This window comes from Tauraco erythrolophus, chromosome 6, assembly GCF_009769465.1.
Source record: "Tauraco erythrolophus isolate bTauEry1 chromosome 6, bTauEry1.pri, whole genome shotgun sequence".
NCBI classification, from domain to species: Eukaryota; Metazoa; Chordata; class Aves; order Musophagiformes; family Musophagidae; genus Tauraco; species Tauraco erythrolophus.
The window spans coordinates 62,012,417-62,034,564 of NC_141470.1; the positions used below are offsets into that span (position 1 = coordinate 62,012,417).

Here is a 22,148-nt window from a genome sequence, read left to right on the forward strand (position 1 = left end):
GATTATTTGTCTTTTCAGTATGCTCAGTTTCACCTCCCAAGATGGGATCTACAGCAGGACAAAGACAGTCTCTGCCCTGCCTAGCTGGCAAGGAAGGAGAGTACAGAAACAGGGCAGGGAGAGCCCTTGAGCTGCCTGGGTACCACTGCTAGGGATCGAGAGGCAGGAGGTTCATTTTACCATTACCGTTGCTGCAACACTTCCTTCTGGGAAGCAGCTTTGCTGATAAAGCTGCAGAATAAAGCCTCAGTGCATACAAATAACCCACAAAGTCTATCAACTGCTTCATCACAGCTTCAGTCCCACAAATGGCTCCCGGACAACTCTGTTTTATACGAATTTCCTTCCTCTCATAACGTGAAGGGCCAAGGATCTTAAATCAAAATGCCTTCTGAAATATTTAACTACAACCAGCAGCAGTACTGGCATTTTCTGCTGCAGGGGATACACAGGGAGGGAGATGTCCAAGAACAAAAAGCAGATAAAGGGAGCCAGAAGTGGTGAGAGGGCAGAAGATGAGAAGACATTTGTCCTCCTCTGAGAAGCAGGACAGAGCAGAGCTTCTCACCCTCCCAGGGAGTCAGCAGAAAGCACTATGTCTGGGAAGCACGGTCAGGGTAGGAAAGACCACTCCTGGGCTGCCCCTCTTTCTGGTTGTTTTTAAGGTTCAAGCCTCTCCAGAACAAACATCCTCCAAGGCTTTAACCTGTCCAGGCAAGTCTGGGTGCACTTCGTTCCCTCAGCTTTAGTCTGACAGCAAATGCTGAGGACATAAACAGCAGCGAAGTGCTGACCCTCCAGTAACAGCTTGATGGCAAACAGCCATCGAACTAAAGAGGGCCAATGGCAGAACTGGGTGAACACAGCATCGCCAGTCACTTTATGAGGAGTTTTTATTTTTGAGCACTGAGGACATGCCAAGAAGGAAAACAGCATCCCCCCTACCTCTCCAGAAACCTCAGGAACTCCTCCAGGCACACAGCTTCCATCTTCTCACTCAGGCTCTCACTGACACGCCAGGCAGCCTCTGTCTTCTCTGTTAGTATCTGTGGATTTCAAGGCGTGAGAGAAGAACAGGCTGAAGTCATTTTTCCCTATGCAGTGAACAGGAATATATCCCATCCCTCGCTCCACTGCAAATCCCTCTGCCTTCTAGGCAACAACTTCTGTTTTGGTTTTGAGAGCCCTTGTGGAAATTAAAGTATTTTTAGGAGCCTGATTTTAATGCCTGATCCCACGCCTTTGCTACTTTTGCTTTCACTGCGGTCAACAGGCTGGAGTCAAGTCCTGCGCTCGGGCGAAAGCCTGTCCCTACAGATGTTCTCTGCTAGCAACATCCAGCCTAGAAGCTCAGCCCATACGAAGACCTGCCATCTGCGGAGAGCACTTGCACTTCTGTGTGACTCACCCTTGCAGACAAATCTGGGTGCAGACACTAAAAAAAAGTTAGGCAGCTCTAACAGTGTGCCCTGTGCTGCTGCCAGGATCTCCATCAGGGATGTCTGAAGAAGACGGGTGTCTTCTTCCCAGTCACCACCACTCACACCTGAAACGGCGGCAGTGCATGTTAAATCCTACAGTGCCTATCTCACCCCACTAACTCCAGTTGAGTGGCCCAGGTGCCTGCAGGAGGTGGGCTGTGCCAGACAGCTAAAAATCCACCCCATATTGGGCAGGCTTGAGCAGGTGGCAACTTAATGCTGCCCATTAGTTGCTCTGTGGAAACAAAAGCTTGCAAGGGGAGGAGAGCCAGATGGGTAAAAGGAGACAGATGGACTTCTAGGCTTGTCTCTCCCAGTGCTCTGGGAAGCGTCAGCCAGAGACAAAGAGTGACTCACACTGTGAATGGTATTTTTCAAGGCTCACAACAGATGTAAAGTTCACCCAAAGGGACAGGATAAAGCATGGCACCCCAAAGTGTCAGGAAACCATGGCTGAAGAGTTTCCATGGCACCTTGTTAGTTTTCTATCTGATCTTTAAGTGTCAGCCTGAGAAAACTGAGGAGGCGGTAATTTCATAAGGCTTGCCTATTTATCCAGGCTTTTCCATCATCTACCCCAGAGCATTTAAATCTGCCAGTTACATGCACAACAGAGCAAAATCACTCATGTGAAAACACGGCCAGATGTTGCAGATACAAGGAACACAGCATTCAAACCAAGCTTTTGCCTGTTCCCTGTTAGAAACCTTTGCTCCCTCAACCAGAAGCAGGGAAAAAAAAAAGCCAGCTCGGTAGCTAAAAGCCATCCTAGCACAGGTACGTCATAGAGTACATCACCGCTCCAGTGAGCACAGGGCAAGGTGAGTGAACATTCCCTTCCCTGAGCTTTGCAGTCAGTGCCTAGGTCTGAGTTGGGCCAGAAAAGTCATTTTTTGCCAGCTGTACCCTCACAAGGAAGGTCAGCTGCTGTTAATCTGTGACCTGAAACAGGACTGCTTCTGGAGGTAGTGGCAATGGAGAGGGGAGCAAGAGAAGAAAGATACAGTCATGGTGACCCATGACCTGTCCCTGATCTCTCTCATCACTTGAGTCCACATGTAAACTCCAGGATTTATTTTAAGCCTTCTGCAGATCTTGATCCAAACACCCTCTGGCCATGGTATGCACTGCTCATAAATCAGCAGAGTGTGTTTCTGCAATGCCCTGCCAGCACTCAGCTTCGCTGTGCTCTGCAGCAGCCCCTCGCACTGCCTAACCCGTCGGGGCAGCAGTGGCAGCCGTACCCAGCACAGAAGCAGGGAGCACGCTGCCTGCAATTGCACTGCCAGATACGGGGACCTGCCACGGCTCGTCAGCTCTCGCTGCTTTTATGAAAGTGCTCTGCAGAACTCTTACAGAGCAGACCGGTTAACATACCCTATGGCTTTCCAAAAGGTTACCTGACAATCCAGGTGCTCATATGAAAATGCAACTCCAGCTTGAATCAGCTAATCTCAGGCTCATCCTTTTTTAGTTTGTTTAGTTTTGTTTACATAGCACAAGAGAAAAACAGGTTTGGGAGCAAACAGATGCAGTTTTAAGTGTGGCAGCTAACTTGCAAGCTTTTAACACACCGAGCTTCACCCAAGACATGCAAAACTGGGTCTTGCCAAATACCGATATACTTGTGTGCAAAAACACGACTGCCCCAAAGTATGAGAGCTTCTCGGTTCCCCCCAGTTTACCTGAATGACTGCAGCATCTGCACAAGGGGGTTTCCCAATATCAAAGGCTTCTTTCAGGGCTTTCCCTACTTCCTCCTAAATATTAAAAGAAAAGAAAAAAGAACAGTTGAGATACAATGGCATTCATAACAAGTTAGGTTTCTCAGCCTCTCATTATGCATTTGGACTAGATGAATTTCTGCCTCTGTTTTTTCGGCCATCTCATTTAACCCAAAGCCTGGCTATTTTCCAGCTGACCTAATAACATTGTTCTGTTTTGTTCTACATTGTTTGTTTGAGTTTAAATGATTTGCAGCTTCCTTTCATCCCAGCGTCAGCTCGGGTTATCTACAGTCTTCCCTAGTTAGCTCAGCTCAAATGAAGGCGCCCACACAGCAAAACAACGCTTAGATACAACTCTGTGCTGCCAGCTACTGTAGCTGAGGTTTTCCACCCTTCCTAGCTCCAACCGGCACCCGCATAAAGCAGCCCGTGTTAATTAAAAGCATTCCCTTCCTTGAGCCAGGGACTTGTGAGCGCAAAGGGGAGTCGGGTTAGTGTTTAGAGCTACTGTCACGGTGAGATGAGCCCCATGAGGCTGCACGATGGGAAATTTCCCAAGGCTTGGCTGGCTTGTGTTAGCTTGAATGGGCTGTAAAAACAAAACTAACACTGCAGAGAAAAGGCTCATTGCTTAAAACATGATCTGACCTTTATAGAAGCTTTAAACTCAAAAGCCTGGCTTGCTTATTTATTCTTTCATTTCTGCATCTTTCTCCAAAGACATAGAAAGAATGTAACATATGATCTTCTGTTTTTTGTCTTTGTCCTTTTCTGGTTGATGAATTAGGAAATTTGTGGCTGTCACTGAAGAATTTCATCAAAAGTATATTCAAAACAACTGCTCTGCCATACTCATTGAAAAGTGTTAATCAAAGACAAACAAGCAATTGTAAACAACCCAAGAAAAATTCCTTTCCTCCCGAGTGCCATCACCTGACTGTGAGCAACTGTGTGAACACGATGTGCTGAGATAACACATCCCAGCCCGGCCGCACAAACACCTCTAGCCTGCCCCAGTTGCACAGTAAAACGTGTCGGCTTAAGCCAACAGGAAGGTCTTGCTCCCCAGTGAGACAAAGCATGCATTTAGTTAGTAACTGCATGGCAATAACTTGTTGAGCCAGAGTACTTAGTTGCTTTGGATCAGATGATGCATCTGAATTAGCAGGAGCTTGCTCATTTGCCGCTCTTGTGGTGACACCAGCACCCCATCCACCAAAGCTCCAACGTGGAGAAGACCACAATTTCTGCTGTAACGAACAGGCCCAGTTTCCTCCTTGTCCCTCCCTGTCTGATCAAGACATGGCACCCCACGCTGTAAAGCTTCAGATCCATGGATGGCGAGCCTGCCGGTGCTGACCGCCCAGCCAACCGCTTCCCCTCAGAAAACACAAGGTGCTGAGATGTAACTTGGGTCCCTACCATTATTCCAGCTGCTGTTTTAAAACATACAAGAATTTAACATCCTTGAGACCTCTACATTGTTATCAACTGCAGTTAAAATTGGCCAAGAGGCTCGACACAGGTGAGAGCACACCGCTGACACACCAGCAGGCAGGTGGGCAGAATGACTGCACAGCCTTATTCATCTGGGTAGCAGCAGCCCTAAGCCCAAATTCTCGCCCTTTTGTTTACTTGAAAACATAGAGAAGGGAGGGAGGGAAGAAGACACAGACCCAAGTGATCCTTTGCAGGTCAGTGTAAACCCTCCTCAAGCTTTTGTCCAGGTGTTTAAATCCAGTCCTGCCATCTCTGCTTTTGGACAGTAAGACAATTTTTTGCTGATGCTACAGGTTCAGGAGACAAAAAGTTCATTCTCCACCTTTCAGCATCAGAAGGAACCCTGACGCCATGCTGGAAGGTTTGCCTTGCACTCATCTCAAACGACCCAGTACAGCAAGGGCAGGGGTGGCACATCAACAACCCAATCGATGGCACTATCATTTCCAGTTCACCAACCTTGTGACCTCAAAAGGCACAAAGCCCTCTTACCCTAAACACATCTGGGCTGAAGGAACACAGCCTGCACGCAGAGCTGGCCAAGTTCCCTGCAGTGTTTGGAAGTGGTTTTGAACCCCACATGGTGTCTGAGCTCTCGGCACCTTCAGATGTGGTCACAGCTCTCATCACTCGTTTCTGTTCAAAGTGCTTTTAGTTTGCACAGATATCAGGCTGGCACTCCCAGTGACAAGACAGGTATTCATAGGTGAAGTAGACCATGGCTTAGTCTGGTCAGTCTCTTTTCATTTAGAAAAATTAAGTCATCCATTAAAGATTTCCAGTCACAATTAGGTATTACAATCGCTCAGAGTCAATTGATGGGATATTTGCTTAATAGTAGCTTCCTGTATATTTGGAATTATGAAGGGCTGGAGTATCCTGGAAAAAGAAATGGAAGGATAAAGCAGGTTTTATAAGCTATGCCACTGAGCTGAGTGAAGAGACACCCATAATTTTTCCATATGGAGTCAGATCACGTCCACTTAAGCTCAGTAGCTTGAACCTGGAGCTGATCCTAAGCTGGCCAGGTTCGAAACAAGCTGGGACACTGCTGTACGATGCTCCCCAGCAATCCCAGCTCCATTCACTATGCACAATGCAGCACTAAGTAGACCAGATCCAAACTGGCATGAAAAAATGCAACCAACTCAGGGCAGCATGGCACAAGCGCTCATAACCACTGGCAGACCTAGGTGAGCCTGCTCAGTGCATGGTGTACCAGAAAAGGAGAATGCCCACGGTTAAACAAAAGCTTTCTCCAGCCATTACATTACAGGGAAGGAGGAGGGGGGAAAAAAAAAAAAGAGAGAGAGTTAAATTCTCCATCACTGTTAGTCAGCATCTTTGAGGGTTTGTCAATGATTCAGTCACATGCTCCAAGCTAACCTCACTAGCACTACACTGAGTAAAATAATTTCCTCCACTGAAATACGTGCTAAAAACAGACCTTAAGAACATGTGGGCTTCCCCAGGGTAACGATTAAAAACAGCCCACAAAGATGCTTAATGTTAAACACTGGTATCAGTAGGTTTTAAGCATATTCTCACCGACTGGCACCTCCACTCCCATGTTTGTGACTACTACAGGGCTCTCCTTCAGGGAAGAGGTGTTGAGGAAAATCTCTGCAATTTAGAGTACTTTCCCTGAGGTGATTCAGCAGTTTGCCATGGAATTTCCCCTCCTCTGCTCCCAGGGGCTGGTGGAAAAGGAAAGTGAGAGAGAAGATGAGTGTCCTAACTCCTGCTGCTGCACTTTGGCTTTAGCTGAATCTAAAAGGTCAGGCTGAGTTTTCCAAACAGCATGGTTTCCTCTGGAGTTCCCCGTTGCTACAACACATCTTCCCTGCTTCATTTGTATTCCACACGCCTTGACAGCATTCTTCAAAGGAGGAGCTTCACTGAGAAAAGAAGGAGATCCTGCAGCCCTGGAGCTGAGGTCACCCACGGGATGGCAAGGCAGAATGCCCTGCTCCAACCGTACAGGAGGGCTTTGCTAGGAGTGCACCAGCTGCATGACTTCTTGTGCTGGGCTCTGGAAATAACCTTTACTATAACCTCAGCAGCGTCAGTCCAGCAGGCTGGAGAGGGCTGTGAAGGGTCCACATAAAGACAATCCAGCAGCCTCAATCTCCTGCACAGCTGAGGCAAAGGGGACATAAAAAAGAAAAACTGTTGCAGACTGTGGGCATATTAATAGCTGGAGAGAAGATGAACAGCATCTTGAAATGGCCCTCAATAGGGAAGTGGATTTTACCATAGCCTCCCTTTCCTCCAGATACAATGCTTCTAAGTAGAGTAGATTGCAGCGCTATGAAGCTACAGCAACAGGATGAAGAGAGATTTGCAAATGTCCCAACATCTCTTTGCTAAGGAGCAAGGATGGGGCAGCATCCTGTCACGGATCTTCACACCTGGGCCCTGCAATGAAGCTCAGCCAAGATGGAGATCACAGAATCATAGAATGGTTTGGGTTGGAAGGGACCTTAAAGACCATCTACTTCCAACCCCCCTGCCATGGGCAGGGACACTTTCCCCTAAATCAGGTTGCTCAAAGCCTCATCCAACCTGGCCTTGAACACCTCCAGGGATAGGGCATCCACAACTTCTCTGGGCAACCTGTTCCAGTGTTCCAACACCCTCACAGTGAAGAAGTTCTTCCTTAGATCTAACCTAAATCTCCCCTCTTTCAGTTTAAATCCGTTGCCCCTTGTCCTATCACTACACGCCCTTGTCAAAAGCCCCTCTCCAGCTTTCTTGTAGGCCCCCTTTAGGCACTGGAAGGCTGCGATAAGATCACCCCGGAGCCTTCTCTTCTCTAGGCTGAACAGCCCCAACTCTCTAATTCTGTCTTTTAAGGAGAGGTGCTCCAACCCTCGGGTCATCTTCTTGGCCCTTCTCTGGGTCCGCTCCAACAGCTCCATGTCCTTCTTATGTTAGGGGCCCCAGAGCCGAACACAGATCTTGGGGTTCACACACACCTGAGCAGAGCTGGCTCAGCTAGCAAGGGAGGAGCTAATTTCACGAGGGCATTCCTTGTTTTAAAGGGGTGGGAATAAAACAGGCAGATTGGGGTAAAATTTCTGAGTTCTTACCCGGGCGACTGCAAGCAACTTTTCCTCAGTCTTCAAAATAATCCACAGGAGACATTGTACACCAAGTGAAAGGCTGTGCTGGGAGGTCTGCCTGGGTCTCAGACACGTCTCGCTGTCACTGTGTACAGAAACAAGAGCTCAGCCAGAGTGGCAGCTTCCCGTGGGTCCACAGCCCATCGCCCACCTGGCACCCGCTGCTTGGCACCACAGCCCCACACTAAGCAAATGAGGTGCCCTGCAAGCACCCAGCACTGTTTACAGTGTCAGGGCAGCCACAACATGGTAGATGATCTTAATCGTGTCCTTTTGCCAACTATTCTTTTCTGCTGTTGCTTTTCCTCCTTCCTGTATTTGCTGCCCAAATTACACTTTTTGCTCACCATTTCCCTCTCCCCTTCCCCCAGTCCTGCTGCTGAATTCCTTCCTGAGCTTGGGCAGAGCCACCCAAACACACTTCCATGGATGCACAATTTTCCAAGTGTCACATATTCTCTCTGAATGGAGTAAAAACCAGCCACATACCAGGACAACTGCATCGACACAGGAGCTTTCATTAAGGTTGTAACTATATTCAAAGAAGAAAATCCAAATAGTGAAGTCTGGCATCACTGCTCTTCTCATTTCCACTTTCTTCACTACCTTCTGACCCTAATATAGTCACAGGCTGCCCTTGCTTTTTTTTTTTTTCCTTGAAGGAATTCAGCATTTGCATAACACTTACATTTTTCCTATCTTTGAGCTTTTCATTATATATTTACATTACATAATTATTCACCTCCAATTTCATCTAAGTTTTCAGTATTTCATCAATCCAGTACTCTTATCTAGAATCAAAGTTTTATCATCTTAAAACCATAAAAGTAGCAGCAGAAGGGATGCATCCTGGCCACGTGTCTCCCATGCGTCTGAGGACAGCATGCACCAGCATGTACCCACTACCCTGTCTCACTCCTTTGGGAGCTGCTGAGAGGAAGGGCCCACCTGATGAACTGTTTATGAGCTAATCAAGGGTTTATAAGTGTAATTAATACAAGCAACAGAGAAGCTCTGACCTTGGATGGAAGCAATCAAATAATCCAAAAGGGCTGAAAACTATTAGGACATAAGTAGATTGGAGCTGTCAAGTAGCAAAGTAACCATGGACACAGAGGATGAAACACCTCATATACCACTGTCATAACAAAAAGAAATCACAAGAAAGGCTTTGATGACACCCACAGGCTTTGAATTCACATTGGGCCAAAAGGTCCCAGATGTGCCACTCTTCAGATCATGGGGAAAGCCACATCTGTTTTCCCAAACTTGGGCAGGGATTTAATGATCTGCTACACGTTTTTCCTGTGATCTGAACACTAATGCAGAAAACACGGAAACAACTGGTCTAACTACAAGCCAGATAAAGCAGCAAGAGAACCAAGGAGACAAGAGAAGTCCACAGAGCACCATGCTGACATGAAGGCAAGATAAGATTATTTTGGAGTAATCGGAGTATTATGGACCTTGCTAAAAAAGGCCTGATGTGAGAAAAGAAATTGTTTAACAAAGCAGGACACTGTGCATGTTCGACAGGAGTCCAGCAGAGAAATACCTGCCTACCTCAGGTAAGCCTCTGAGTCCGATACCAAGGATTTTAAAAGAGGCAATACTGCAATGAAAACAGTCTCTGATTCTGATAGCACAGAAGATAAAACAGGCAGTGGGCAAGTCTAAGCTCAGCAAAAGTCCTGAGCATCACTGCATTAAGAGGAAGCAGGGACTGTGCTCAGAACTGAAGAAGAGACATAGAAAAAATGTAGAGAAAAAGAAGTCCTTCAAACATACCTTTCATACACTTTAAGGCCCCATTCATAAACTAAAAGACATCGCCTGAAGCTGAAATGGCTACTGTCAGTAAGCGTGGAAAGGTGAGAAGACAAAGAAGCACGACAGCAGCGGGCGTAGGTGACGAGCAGTCCCGCTTCCTTGAAGACACCACTTCTGTGCTCCAGGCTGGGGAGAAATGCTGTTTCCAGCTGACTCAGATGCTGTTTTAGTGCAGTCTCGTCTGTGTTACTAGAGGAACCAAAGAGGGGAATCTGGGCTGTCATGTACTGTATTAGTTTTTCCTCCAGATCTTTCCTCCAGAAGTTTGGACTCCAGGTGGAAACAGACTCTGTTTCTTGGCCGCTGCCAAGCCACTCCGCTTCCTTCTGCTTCTCCCACTTCAGCGATTCCCCCACCGACTGCAACGGCTCCAGGAAGATCCTACCATTTCCACTGAGCACTTCTCCCACCACAGTCCACATTCGTTCAGCCAGTAGCAAATAAAGTGATTCAGACTTTCCCACACCATCGTTTCCAGAATGCTCCAGATCATAAATATGATCACAAGCTTCACAAAATTTTCCTTGCTTAATTAATCCGCAGATGGTTTCCTCTGCAATAGAGAGAGTAACAAAACAACTTGATGTTTGTTCACTCCTCCATAGGACCCATCACTTTAATATCTGAGTACTGAAGTACGTAGTTTATATGTATCCCAAAATTTCTCTGGATCTACTCAAGATCACCTCACTTATCCAGCAGTAGCACCTCTCAGTTTCCTCAGGGCAAGCATTTTCTTTCCTCTTTCTTCCACCCTTTCTCCTCCAGGCTAACTAAGCCTGCAGACTAGCCTTCTGCAGCTCTCTGTCATGGTCCCAGTAGACCTCCACATGTAGACAATGAAGATCCATTAATGACAATCTTTCCTTAAGGAATGTACCTTTTGTCCAGAAGAAAAGCCTTAGACGAAGGACATGTTCTGGAAGAGCCAACAGCTGAAAGTCAAGCCTAGAAGGAATCCTCTGTCTTCTCTACAGAGACACTGGCAGGACCAAAGTGCTGCAAACTCTCTTGGAAGGTCCCTCCCACCTGTTCACAGGCTGGCACGGCTACGCAGAGGGTCTCACTCCTGCCAGCGAGCTCCTGTCTTAGACTGCGACTGTTCAGTGTAGTCCAGGGCCCTCGCTTTGCCTGGGCTTCTTAACTAGGCCAAATGACTATGTATGCTATTTCACCCAAAGGTGAAAATCAGAAGGTGGGATACCTATCTTCAGTGTCTCAGCAATGGGGATTCACGAAACTCCCCATGTTTGCAAGAAGCTGTACTCGGCACTGGTGAGGCTGCACCTTGAATACTGTGTTCAGTTTTGGGCCCTCACTACAAGGAAGACATTGAGATGCTGGAATGTGTCCAAAGAAGGGCCATGAAGCTGGTGAAGGGTCTTCACCAACAAGTCTTACAAGGAGCGGCTGAGAGAACTGGGATTGTTTAGTCTGGAGAAAAGGAGGCTGAGGGGAGACCTTATCGCTCTCTGCAGCTACCTGAAAGGCGGTTGTAGTAAGGTGAGTGTCGGTCTCTTTTCCCAGGTAACAAGCAATAGGACAAGAGGAAATGGCCTCAAATTGCGCTGGGGAGGTTTAGATTGGATATTAGGAAAAATTTCTTCACTGAAAGGGCTGTCAAGCATTGGAACAGGCTGCCCAGGGAAGTGGCTGAGTCACCATCCCTGGAGATATTTAAAAGATGGGTAGATGTGGTGCTTAGGGACGTGGTTTAGAGGTGGACTTGGCAGTGCTAGGTTAATGGTTGGACTGATGATCTTCAAGGTCTCCTCCAAACTAAACAATTCTATGATTCTATGATTCTAAGCTGTGGTGATTGAGCCACTGCCCTAATCACCAAAGACCCCATCACAGCAGTTATGAAATCTTTAAAGTTCAGAAGTTGGAAGGAGAAGAAGTTTGTCACCGCTGCTTGTTTCCAAAGTATCTTACCCATCACACGGAGCCCACCACTAAGAGTTCAAAGTAATCTCACAACAGCGCACAGAGCTGCGGAATTTTTTTCTGTGCATTTTACAGATGACAATATTGAGCAACAAAGGGTTAAGAAGATTTGCCCAAAGGTATCTGGAGCAGAGCCCAGAGGAAAAATCAAACTTGATGAGAACCCAGGGAAATTAAGCAAGGCCAGAAGCAGTGGGACTCTGAAATCAATTCAGGATACAGCTTTGGGTGTAGAGTGAAGAATGAAAGAGTATGAGCTTCCATTATCTTTCACCTGTTTTCTAACTTTCCTTGTCTGTGTAGTAAGCATTTAACCAAATAGGATTGGAGGGAGGAATGTGACATAAAATGGAGAAGGGCTGATGCAAGGATCTTCAGCAAAGCAATGGGCAAGCTGCTCAGGAGGGGTCTAGCAAGCTGCACTTGTCCTGCCTCGATACATGCAACACATCAGAAATGTTTACTTGGTACAATTAGCCCATGTACACCCTACCTCCCCCTCCCCATCTGTGGAAGAACAGCACAGTCACACCCAAGAAGGTGTCAGTCACATATACATCATCTTTCTCACAAGACGCATCAGGAGTCTTTGCAGGGATAAAAATAAGAACAGGAAGAGAAATACTTGTGAAGCAAAGGAAAAGTAAGCCACGGAAGTTTCCAGAGGAGCAAGTGTACAGTTCAGAAAGGGTAAGAACTCAGGTGAATGATGGGGAGGAGGAAAGTGTAAAGCATCTACTCCAGAAGCTAATGAAAACAAGAGCCTGCAGGGCTGGAAAAGGCAGAGAAGGTCCAGGACTGGACCTAGAGATAACTTCAAGGTTACCTGCAGGCATCTCTCCCTCTGCATCCTTCCTACTGGTTGTGATCTTCAGCAAATTCCCAGTCACATCCTCACCGCCAGCCATGTTCTCCACTGCCTCTTTCCCACTACCCATGGCCTTCAGCAATTTGCCTGCCACGGTTTTCAGTTTCCCTCTCCTCTTCGCTTCCTGATTCTTTTTCTCCTCACGCGTGGCCTTCGGCAGCATCTTCGCGTTTTCCCCAGCCATCTTCTCCCACTTGCTGCCTCTTCCCGCAAAGGCTCCCCAGGAATACTTTGTCTTCTTCATGATCCCAGCAGATTCAGATGCTTTCTGTACAACTGGGAATACTCTCAGAAAAATACATGAGAAACACTCCTATGCAAGATGATCTTAACGGCTGTCTCCCAGAGAAGACATTTCTCCCCAGATTTATTCTTTTCCCGTGCAGCTACAGGCTTCAGCTGCCTTCAAAGAAGTCCAACCTGGTTCCTGCCCATGCTGAGTGAGGACATTTTTATAGGCTGCCGGCCCTCTTATGTAATCTCTCTCTCTCTTCTAGGAAAATAATGTCAAAAACCTCATACACAGTTTAACCACAAGCACCGGGGGAAAGCCAGCGGGATTTTCAGCATTTTCTAAATGACTGAAACATCCCTGCGCACTACCGGTTATTTCAGTGACGATCCTATCAGTTTAGAGGAGTTGATTATTAATAGTTTCTATGAAGCACACATCACTTTCCACCCTCCCCACGCGCCCCAGCTGCACCTGAGCTCTTCTTTGGCAAGGAGATCACGCCTGGCTTTGGAGCCAAATTTTTCCCCACTTCCCAGAAAGCCCAGTGTTAGCCAACAGAGAAGTAACGCCCCGGAGGACGGGCGTTGGTTTTCAGGTTTCAGCAGCATCATTCAGAGGAGATCAGCGTGATCTCAGTCTTCCTGATTGTGCAACTTTACAGCAACTGTATACACTATTATATATTATTTTCTATTTATACACACACACGTATATAAATGGCATAACATTACAGCGATCTACCATAAATGTGTGTGCGTGTGTGGCCAGGTGCGTATACACATATATGGGTCTCCTCACCAGCCAGTCTCTGCAGTGAAGAGAAAGGAGATCTATGCCCACTTAGTGCAAGGACAGTACTGGTGACTGCGGGGCTGCTAGAGGTTCTGACCATAAACCTCAGAACAAATTCCTACACAGAAAATACCATTTAACTCCAGGAGCTCATATTTAACATAGATTTTTAAAAAGTCCGTGCGCTGCTGCGAGAAAGACACTACCCTTGGAGATACACTGCAACGCCCTTCTTACCACCCTCTGTTTGCTAGATAGTTACAAACTGGGTTTGATTTCTCCATTCCGTTATTATAAAAATGAAATCAAGAACTTCAGGGTTTTCATCAGCTGAAGAAAGAGTCTTGTATTAGCCACTACAAGCTGTATTGATTCAAAACCATACACTACGCAAGAATTATTTTTGGAGGTTATGAATTTAGGGGCATTTTTTCCACACAGCATCTAGATTAATCCAAATATGTGCATTCATGTTTCTGGGTTTAATGCCCGCAAGTTTCTTCCAAGATTTTGTACATTTTCGTGACAGTAAAATTCCACTAGTTTCCTACTTAGAAACCACGTAAATGTTATGTTGTTCTGGCTCTTTTACTCCGTGCTTAATTCCACTAGCATGTTATCACAGAGCCCTCTGATTCATTGGTAACGAGAGGCAGGAGGAAATTAATGCATTTCATTTGGAAGGACAAACAGAAATTCCAGCAGTGGTCATACGTTTGAGCTCTTGCCAGTAGGAAATACTGAGGTTGCAAAATACAGTGTTTCCCAAGGTTGTGAAAAAAAAAAAAGTTGAAAATTGAGATGTTTTATGTACATTCCATTTTGACCTCAATTTTTAATCGGCTAAACTTAAAATGTTTCCTTTGGAATATTATAGCTGCACTATATATGAATACAAGACGGAGTGAGAGGGTTAGTACTGAAGAGACACATTCCAGGCGTGCTGAAACCCTTCAGCAATATTTTCCCATGAAAATTCCAACACAATGTGTTTATATTTCACTTCATCAGCGTTCTTCCAACAAGCCCAGCTCTAACAAAACCCATTTCCCCAGACTTCTCTGTGGAAGGAAATTGGATGTCAAAGTGCCAGTCCTGCAGGCAAGATGCTCTGCAGTATACAGATTTTGAACACACTACAATTGCAGATCGTGCTCTAAACTGGGGCAACATGATGTATGGGAATTGCTGTATTTTCCCAGAAAGCTTCTTTCAAGGGCCTACAATATGAGGCTCTGAAAAGCAGGGAGTGACTGAACAGAGATGGATAGACTTCCTGAGGCTAGGACTGTCTCTTAGTTCATGGTCCATTGGATCCACTCAATCAAAGCCATGGTAGACACTCCTCAAGATGAGAAGGCCCTCAGGGCATATCCCAACAACACACTGTTGACTGCAGCACCAACAACCCAGATGGCTCATCTGTTCTACCTTCAATTGGTTCACAAACCAGGAGCAACGTGCGTGTATAGGCAAAGCAGGCAGTTGCCAAGGGGAGCAAGCAGCTATGAGCACCCTACAAAGGGACAGCAAGTTGGGATGGCCTTTCTGACTGTGGGTGCTGAGCCCGTCAGCTGCATGAGTTGATTCCCCATCCCTCCTGCTGCAGCAGGAGCAGCAATCCATCCTAATCCCCGCTGCATACCTCTGCCCACAACTACATTCCAAAGGCAAGGACTGAGGATGGCATCACTACAGGGGAATGGATGCCCCATCCCTGGAAGTGTTCAAGGTCAGGTTGGATGAGGCTTTGAGCAACCTGATCTAAGGGAAGGTGTCCTTGGCCATGGCAGGGGGGTTGGAACTAGATGATCTTTAAGGTCCCTTCCAACCCAAACCACTCTATGATTCTATGATTCTATAATGGACTGTACCAGGAGAGGATGTGCCACAAAGGCCTGTCAAAAGGCCACCAGCAGCCTGCTTTTCTGGGTCTATATGCCTTAACAGCACATGCAGGTTGCACAGATCTCTCTGCTCCATCTCTAATGTTATTTTACTGCTCAGGCTAAAGTTCTGCAGCTAAAACATGGGGATGATTTGAATCTCTAGGAACATCTTCTGCTGCAGTGCCTCCATGAATAGTTTTATGCCTAGACAGGCAAAGTCCTCAGGGAAGCTACACCTTTAGGAGGAGGAGCTGAAAAGTGTCAAGATCAAACTAGAACAAAGGTCTTTTACCAAGTGTTGACATAATGCAAAGGGATTGTTAGCTGTCCAAAACCATCGTTTTGGGCAGGGGAATCAGGGCAGTGCTACATTTCACCTGCCCCTTCCATGGGCTCCTGAGCTGCCCACCCAAGGGGAGTCCTTCTAAGCAGAAAGAAGGGCTATAGGAAAGCACAAGGTCACAGCACCGCAACAAGTACAGTTATGCTTCTGAACAATCTCCTTTGTCAGATGTACCAAATGACCACCTTCTTCCTCAAAAGCTACTTCTTGGAAGCCCAACCCGGCCCCTTCCTTCTTCCTGGTGCTTCAATGCCTCTATTTATCCACAGTGTGATGTTCTCTAGGGGGGTCATTCTCCTTTCTGCCCTGACCCTTGCTATGCTCACTGTGAAAGAGGAGGAACTTGTCTTCTGGGAACATCCCCAGAGTTCAGGAGTTTCCCTCATTGCCTGGAGCTCCTGGAAAAGCCCACAGCCTCCCCACATCACTAAGACTCTGTCTTTCTATCTCGGAAAAAATGGAAAAACCATAACTCCTTTGTCTCTGGGATCTTTCACTAAACAAATGAATATCTCAGATAAATGTTTATATTGTTTCTCTGTTGACTTAACTCTTTATCTTGCTGCTGCCCATTTCTTTTGCCTATACAGATAAAATCTCTTCATAGTACATGGATTGTGTGCCTGACTTGAACAATAGCTGTTTGGTATGGATGCTAATCGGATGAAGTCAGGCTATTAGCACTTCAAATGAAATGACTTTGCAAGAGTCCAGTTATATTAATATTCCAATTCCAGCAATGCAGTGATGCCTCTGCTTGCTTTGCAGGGACTCCACACGAACACATAGTCAGTCATACACAATGGAAACTTTGTGCTCAGTAGCATCTGCTGTATGAAATACACTTGACTCCTGACACGCAGGCAGGGTCTATCTGCAGTATCTGGAGAGAGATATGGGGTTTTTTCACTTCCTTCTCTGTTTCCAGAACATGCTGGTACTCCCCACCACCCTGAACCAAAGGCATGAAAGATGGCAGAAAAGAATATTAATTATGATGATAAAACATTCAGAGTACAGCACAGAAACGTGGTGGTTCCCTAGGATATAAATTCATGCAAAAGTACACTGTGAAGCTATGCTGTAGTCTGACAATGTGTTCCTCCACCCACACGCAGCATCTTTGACTTCACCAGCAATCAAAGAACAGTATTATAAGCAAGGTAGACTTTTTGGAGAGAGAGAAAACAACCAACCAACCAAACAATAAAACCTCCTCCTCCAGTTTGACATTGCAGCTGGCATTGCCACGATGGTCATATGCAAGAGGCGACTTTGTTATTTGTACAAAATTCGTTGTTTATCATTCTATGGAAAGCATATATTTATTCTTTTTTTCCTAAGGATAACTGAAATTCCTAAAGAAAGGAGACAATGCAGCCATAGGTTGCGTCCATCTCTGTGTTCATCTGATCCCCTGCCTTAATGCACTTGTGTGGGTTTTAAATCAGTTTTAACCAATTTTAAAGCTAGTTTTAACCAAACTGACAGAGAGTGGCTGGCACAAAATAGTACATCCTTAAGCACTTCACGAAAATACATGGCTGAGGAGAGAGGAGAGACTTTCACTGCTCCTGCTGAGGAACAAAACACGGCATGAACTCTGCCTTTATTAGACATTAGAGACTTCACCCGGCAGCTCAATCCGAAGGTACACAGACATGGTTTCCTTGCCTCTGTTGCTCACCAAATCCCCTGTTTACTCTCCAGCTAACCCGTGTGTGTGCAAGAGTAAATAAAGCAGCACAAATGTAATACAAGCAACCTTTCCCACAGCAACAGCTGAAATGAAGCTGCTTCCCTACGGTGCCTCCCGCCCCAGGCTGCACCCCTTCACCTCCCCGACAGCTGTGTTACCCCAAACAGGCAAAAGAGCTGCGAATTTGGAGCTAATCTGGAGCTGCCACTGCTGTCCAACAGCCATGGTCAGAGCAAAAGGGAAAGAAGGAACTTTCTTCCTTTCTCTTACTGAGAGCATTCGCTTGCGTAGCTCTTCTCTCCTCAGGCACTGATTTTCATCACATTTTGCAAAAGTTAACCTGAAACTTCTGTCCTGCTCTGGATTTGTCTGAAACTGGAGGAATTCAGTTTATTAAGAGGGGAAAGACGCACAGATAGACAGACAGACAGGCTGCATGGTTCCAGCAGTTTCAGAAACCACACTAAAGTCCTAAGAATAAGTTCCCCAAAGAACCGAATATTGCCCCTTTCCCTTCCCCCAAAATGGAAACAAAACACATTTGGATTTGAGGTACCATTTGCGCTTGCTCTGTTTTCCTCCTGACTGTGAGGACCCCATTCCAAACTGACCTCAATTTGCACTTAATTAGTAACCTACTTTGCCGTTCCTTTGCAACATTTTTAGCTAATTCCTGGGGATTTTGTCTCATTCTGGTTTTTTGGGTTGTTTTTCAGAATGAAACAAGTGTTGTTTTAAGGAATATGTTTCCCCTTTTGACAGCGACAATAATAATAAATAAATCACACAACCCTCTAAATTTTAAATATGGACTGCAGAAAGCCTAGCAAGAATGATATTCAAAGTCACCCTAAAAATCCCTGCATTAAAAATATCCTATCCACATAGCAAGAGAGGAATAAAGCAATGCTCCCTGAAGTATTTACTTTCAGTAAAGAAACTGAGACCAAGCTGAGAATTCCCACTCCCTGATTTTGTCCCACAAGCCTTCAGCAAATACTGAGGATACGGCAGTAACTGCAACTTCTTTCTGTTTTCCTTCAGCATCAGTGGAAGAGGGAGAAAAACTTATCCACCAGACAGAGTACATAGCACACAATACAGACTGCTTAAAAAACAGGTCATCCTGACCCCAGAAATGGGGTAATAAAATATTTCAAAGCAACCTTGTTAATTTTCACATACTTAATGGACTCCAAGGCCCTCTTTGGAGCTAGGTTATATTCAGCTATGGGGAGGTGCAGAAATAGCAGCTATTAGGAGAAGCAGGAGGCAGTTTCTGTGTCCCCTGCACCTGTACAGAGGCCAGTAGCTGGTTTGGCATTACTGGTGTGGAGGGACAGGGGGCTGCAGCCCCCAGCATGGCAGTGGCTCCTGCAGGGACATAGGGAGAGGAGGGGGTGCACAGACCTGGGTCAGACAGGGGATGGAGCCCATTAGCTCTATCCCTTTGTCCCATGCACCCCAGTTTGGTAAAAGCCCCCTGTTGCTTGCTACAGCGTGGGCTGGGCAGGACATAAAGTTTCTGTAAAGGTTTGAGGGCTATTTTTCAATTTCTCTGTGGACAACAAGTTATCAGGGAAAGCAGTCGGCATCAGGGCCACAAAGTGAGGCAGGCTGACCAAATCCATGTTTGCTCAGGGTCTCCGGAGTCCTGCAAGGGCAGGAGGTGAAGAAGAGATACCGTCTGACCATGTTCTCCTAGCATATATACCTCTATATAAACAATATAGACAATATATACCCTGTGCTGATCTGCAAAGCGTACTGTGCCAAGGAGGGGTTTGAAGGGCAGGTGGCCTGGCCTCTCTGCCTCAGAAGGGATCAGGAAAACACGAAGCAAAAATATCCCAGAGGTAGTTTTTCATGTCTTATCTCCTGTTACTCAGGGTCCACCCTCATCACTTCAGCACTCAGAAAGCCCAAGTCCTGAGTAGTCTTCTCACAGCAGCTGAGGAAAGTGCTTCTGCCACAGAAACCACAGCAGTGCTGTCAGCTGTCAGTCTGATCACATCCCTACAACAGCAGCCACCCAGCAGCTTGGTTTCTAACCCTAAGAGCTATCTGAAGAATTATTCACGAAAGGCTCCAGGGGCAGGTCTGTCAGAGGAAAACTACAACTTAAATGCTGGTTGCTATCCTCAGGATGGAAAGAGCTTTTTTTAAAAAAATAATTTTTTTTTTTTATGAATATTGTTTGCTAGTGTGGTAAAGAATGCTCTACCTCAACTACCACCATGTCTCTTTTCCAGATGATCCATCCAGAGGGTTCTTTTTTGGAAAGCTTGCATTATGAGAATTCCATCTCCATTTGGACAGACAAGCCTAAAATGATTTTATTTGAGTCTTTTCATTTGGCTTAGATTGACAGGATTCCTCTGTGCATTTTTTCTTAGGTTTCTTCCAGCAGTAAAAACTTTAGGTTCAACTTTGCAGGAAACGTCCAACACACATTTGTACCCACAGCCCTACATGGAGCAGCAAATGCAGAGATTCAGGAGTGAAAATCCACATTACATCATTTGCATGTTTTTCCTGCTGCCACAAGAGGCCAGTGATTGTGTGATTTCCATCTCCCATGTTTCAGCCCCACGGTACTGCCATGGCTCCGAAGGCACATCTGCCATACACCATCTGGAGGCTAAAAATCCTAACTACAGATTGGCTTCCAGGACATTCCGAGACCTCTCAGAGAGGAGCTGGGCACATTTAAATACTAACACAAGATCAAAACTCAACCATTTCTCCACTCAACGTTCACAGCAGGTATCTCTGGCTACGAACTAAGGAAGGAACACCTCAGCACCTGCACTGCCAAAGGAGTTGTTATATGGGATGGGATGTATTTACAACACAACTCAGGGCCCTTATCCTCGTTGCTGAAACTCTGACATGGCATACAGGTTATTTAGGAGAGGAAGTGAGAGAAAAGAGATCAGCTTTTGTATAGACACCTAAATAAATCACATCTTTAGAAACGCTCAGCACCCAGCATCCCCCATCACTTCTGGACAGTTTGAGTAAGAACTTCATTCCCACCCCACAGTAAGCGAGGAGCTGGTTTAGCCACCAGCCCTGGTAAAGCTCAGGATATCAAAGAAGATGCCACATCAGACTGTAAAAAGGTCAGAAGATTTTTGCAATCTCTAAACACTGGAGTTAGCTAGCTACAGTGAGGAGTTTGCTACAGCAAGAGGAACTCAAAATGGTCCTAGGAGAGAGCTAATCATCCTCTGAAACTGTTTCAGAAAAATACCCTGGGGAGGAACTTTGCATGAGCACAAAGAGAAGCATTAAATTTTTATCAGCGTGAGTTCAGGCTGAATAAAGCATGCCTCCCAAATACATGGTGATAAAACATTTACACTCCACCACTGTGTTTTCTTCCAAAACCAGAAATGCATTTAGAGGAGCCGTGGAACTAGAAAATTCAGCACTGCTACATGATGGGGAAGCTCCCTGAAAATCTTCAAGACTTTGACCTCTTCTTCTCTTACAGGAATGAAAGTAATACCAACAAAGCACGAGGTGGGCAAAACGTGCGGGGGAAGCATCAGATAGAGGCAAGGTAAAGGAAAGGGAAAAGTATTTGTAATGTATTCATCTGCTGCCAGTATCAGGATGTATCTCTTCTTTCTGTTGCCTCCCACTTCTCAGCAAAGCACTATATAAAGATTCAGAGACACTAACCCAGCTCCCGAGAGCTGCATGGCACCAACTGCCAGCACATTGGCGGTGTTCCTCTCCATCTTCATCGCAACCACTCTGCCGGTGTTCATCGCTCACAGCAAGTCTTCTCCTGAAAAGAAGAAAGATGTGGTCCTTGAGGAACCAAAATTAGGCAATTTGTAAGGATGTTTCTAAATTATCAAGCGTCTTAAAAAAAAGAAACAGTATTTTTCTTCCATCCTGAAAATGTGTGTTATCTGTACTGTTGTGACCTTAGATCACCAGCACGTGTTATTTACTGGCTGTCAAGAGCCAAGACTCTTGAAACTCAATTAATAAAAGCATTAAGGCCACATTCCAGCAAAGGATTTAAGTACGTGACTATTTCCTTTACCTTCAAAGAGAATATTCAGCCTTTTAGCTGAACACATCTGTTTAGTGAGCAGGAAATAGTGGTGTGGAGTGGTGTTTGTATGCTCCATGGCTACATGACAACAATCACCTTGGAGTCAACAACGTCTGAAAATCACACAGACTGCAAAACAATTTAGTATAGCTGATCTTGACACAGCACGGAATCATTGGATTTTAAGGCAGCTGCCCCGGAGCTTGTTTGTTTGAATGAATGGGGTTTGAATGGTATTTTCTGCACAAGGTTTTAATGAGGAGCTTCCAAGCCCAATAATGGTTACACGTTCACCGAGGTCTCCTTGGCTCTTACCACACTCTTCACAGTTAAATATACCTTAGGTGGGAAATATGGGTAAAATGGCAGCAAAACATACGCTTTCATATTCAAAACCTGGTTTACATCAGGAAAAGAAGACTGCACTGATTTTGTTGATGAGGATAAGAAGATGAATTGGGCACTCCCTAGCCCTGATTCATAATAACCTTACTGTGGGTAACCACTTAGGTTTACACAAAGGGAAAGCCAAAGAGCTATAAAATATCTTCTGGATGAAAACGGCTATGGATCCCACTTTGTACAAGTGGGACCTGAGTCCTTCATGTCTGCAATTGCCTCTTTCCCCACCTTTTGC

The 22,148-nt window shown here is 45.8% G+C and overlaps 1 protein-coding gene across 2 annotated transcripts in view; it reads right to left on the reverse strand.

Moving 5' to 3' along the window:
- LOC147528634 (exocyst complex component 3-like) overlaps window positions 1–21,215 on the reverse strand; it is a 32,893-nt gene extending 11,678 nt beyond the window's left edge. For both annotated transcript variants that reach the window (XM_086612626.1, XM_086612627.1), the window contains exons 1-6: window positions 21,127–21,215; window positions 12,437–12,763; window positions 9,622–10,216; window positions 7,801–7,918; window positions 3,167–3,241; window positions 946–1,046 (exon numbers count right to left, since the gene is read on the reverse strand). In XM_086612626.1, the coding sequence (XP_086468752.1) occupies window positions 946–1,046; window positions 3,167–3,241; window positions 7,801–7,918; window positions 9,622–10,216; window positions 12,437–12,763; window positions 21,127–21,166 (1,256 nt within the window). In that variant the 5' untranslated portion in view covers window positions 21,167–21,215. The remainder of the gene's footprint in view (window positions 1–945; window positions 1,047–3,166; window positions 3,242–7,800; window positions 7,919–9,621; window positions 10,217–12,436; window positions 12,764–21,126) is intronic.
- Window positions 21,216–22,148: the final 933 nt, after the last annotated feature.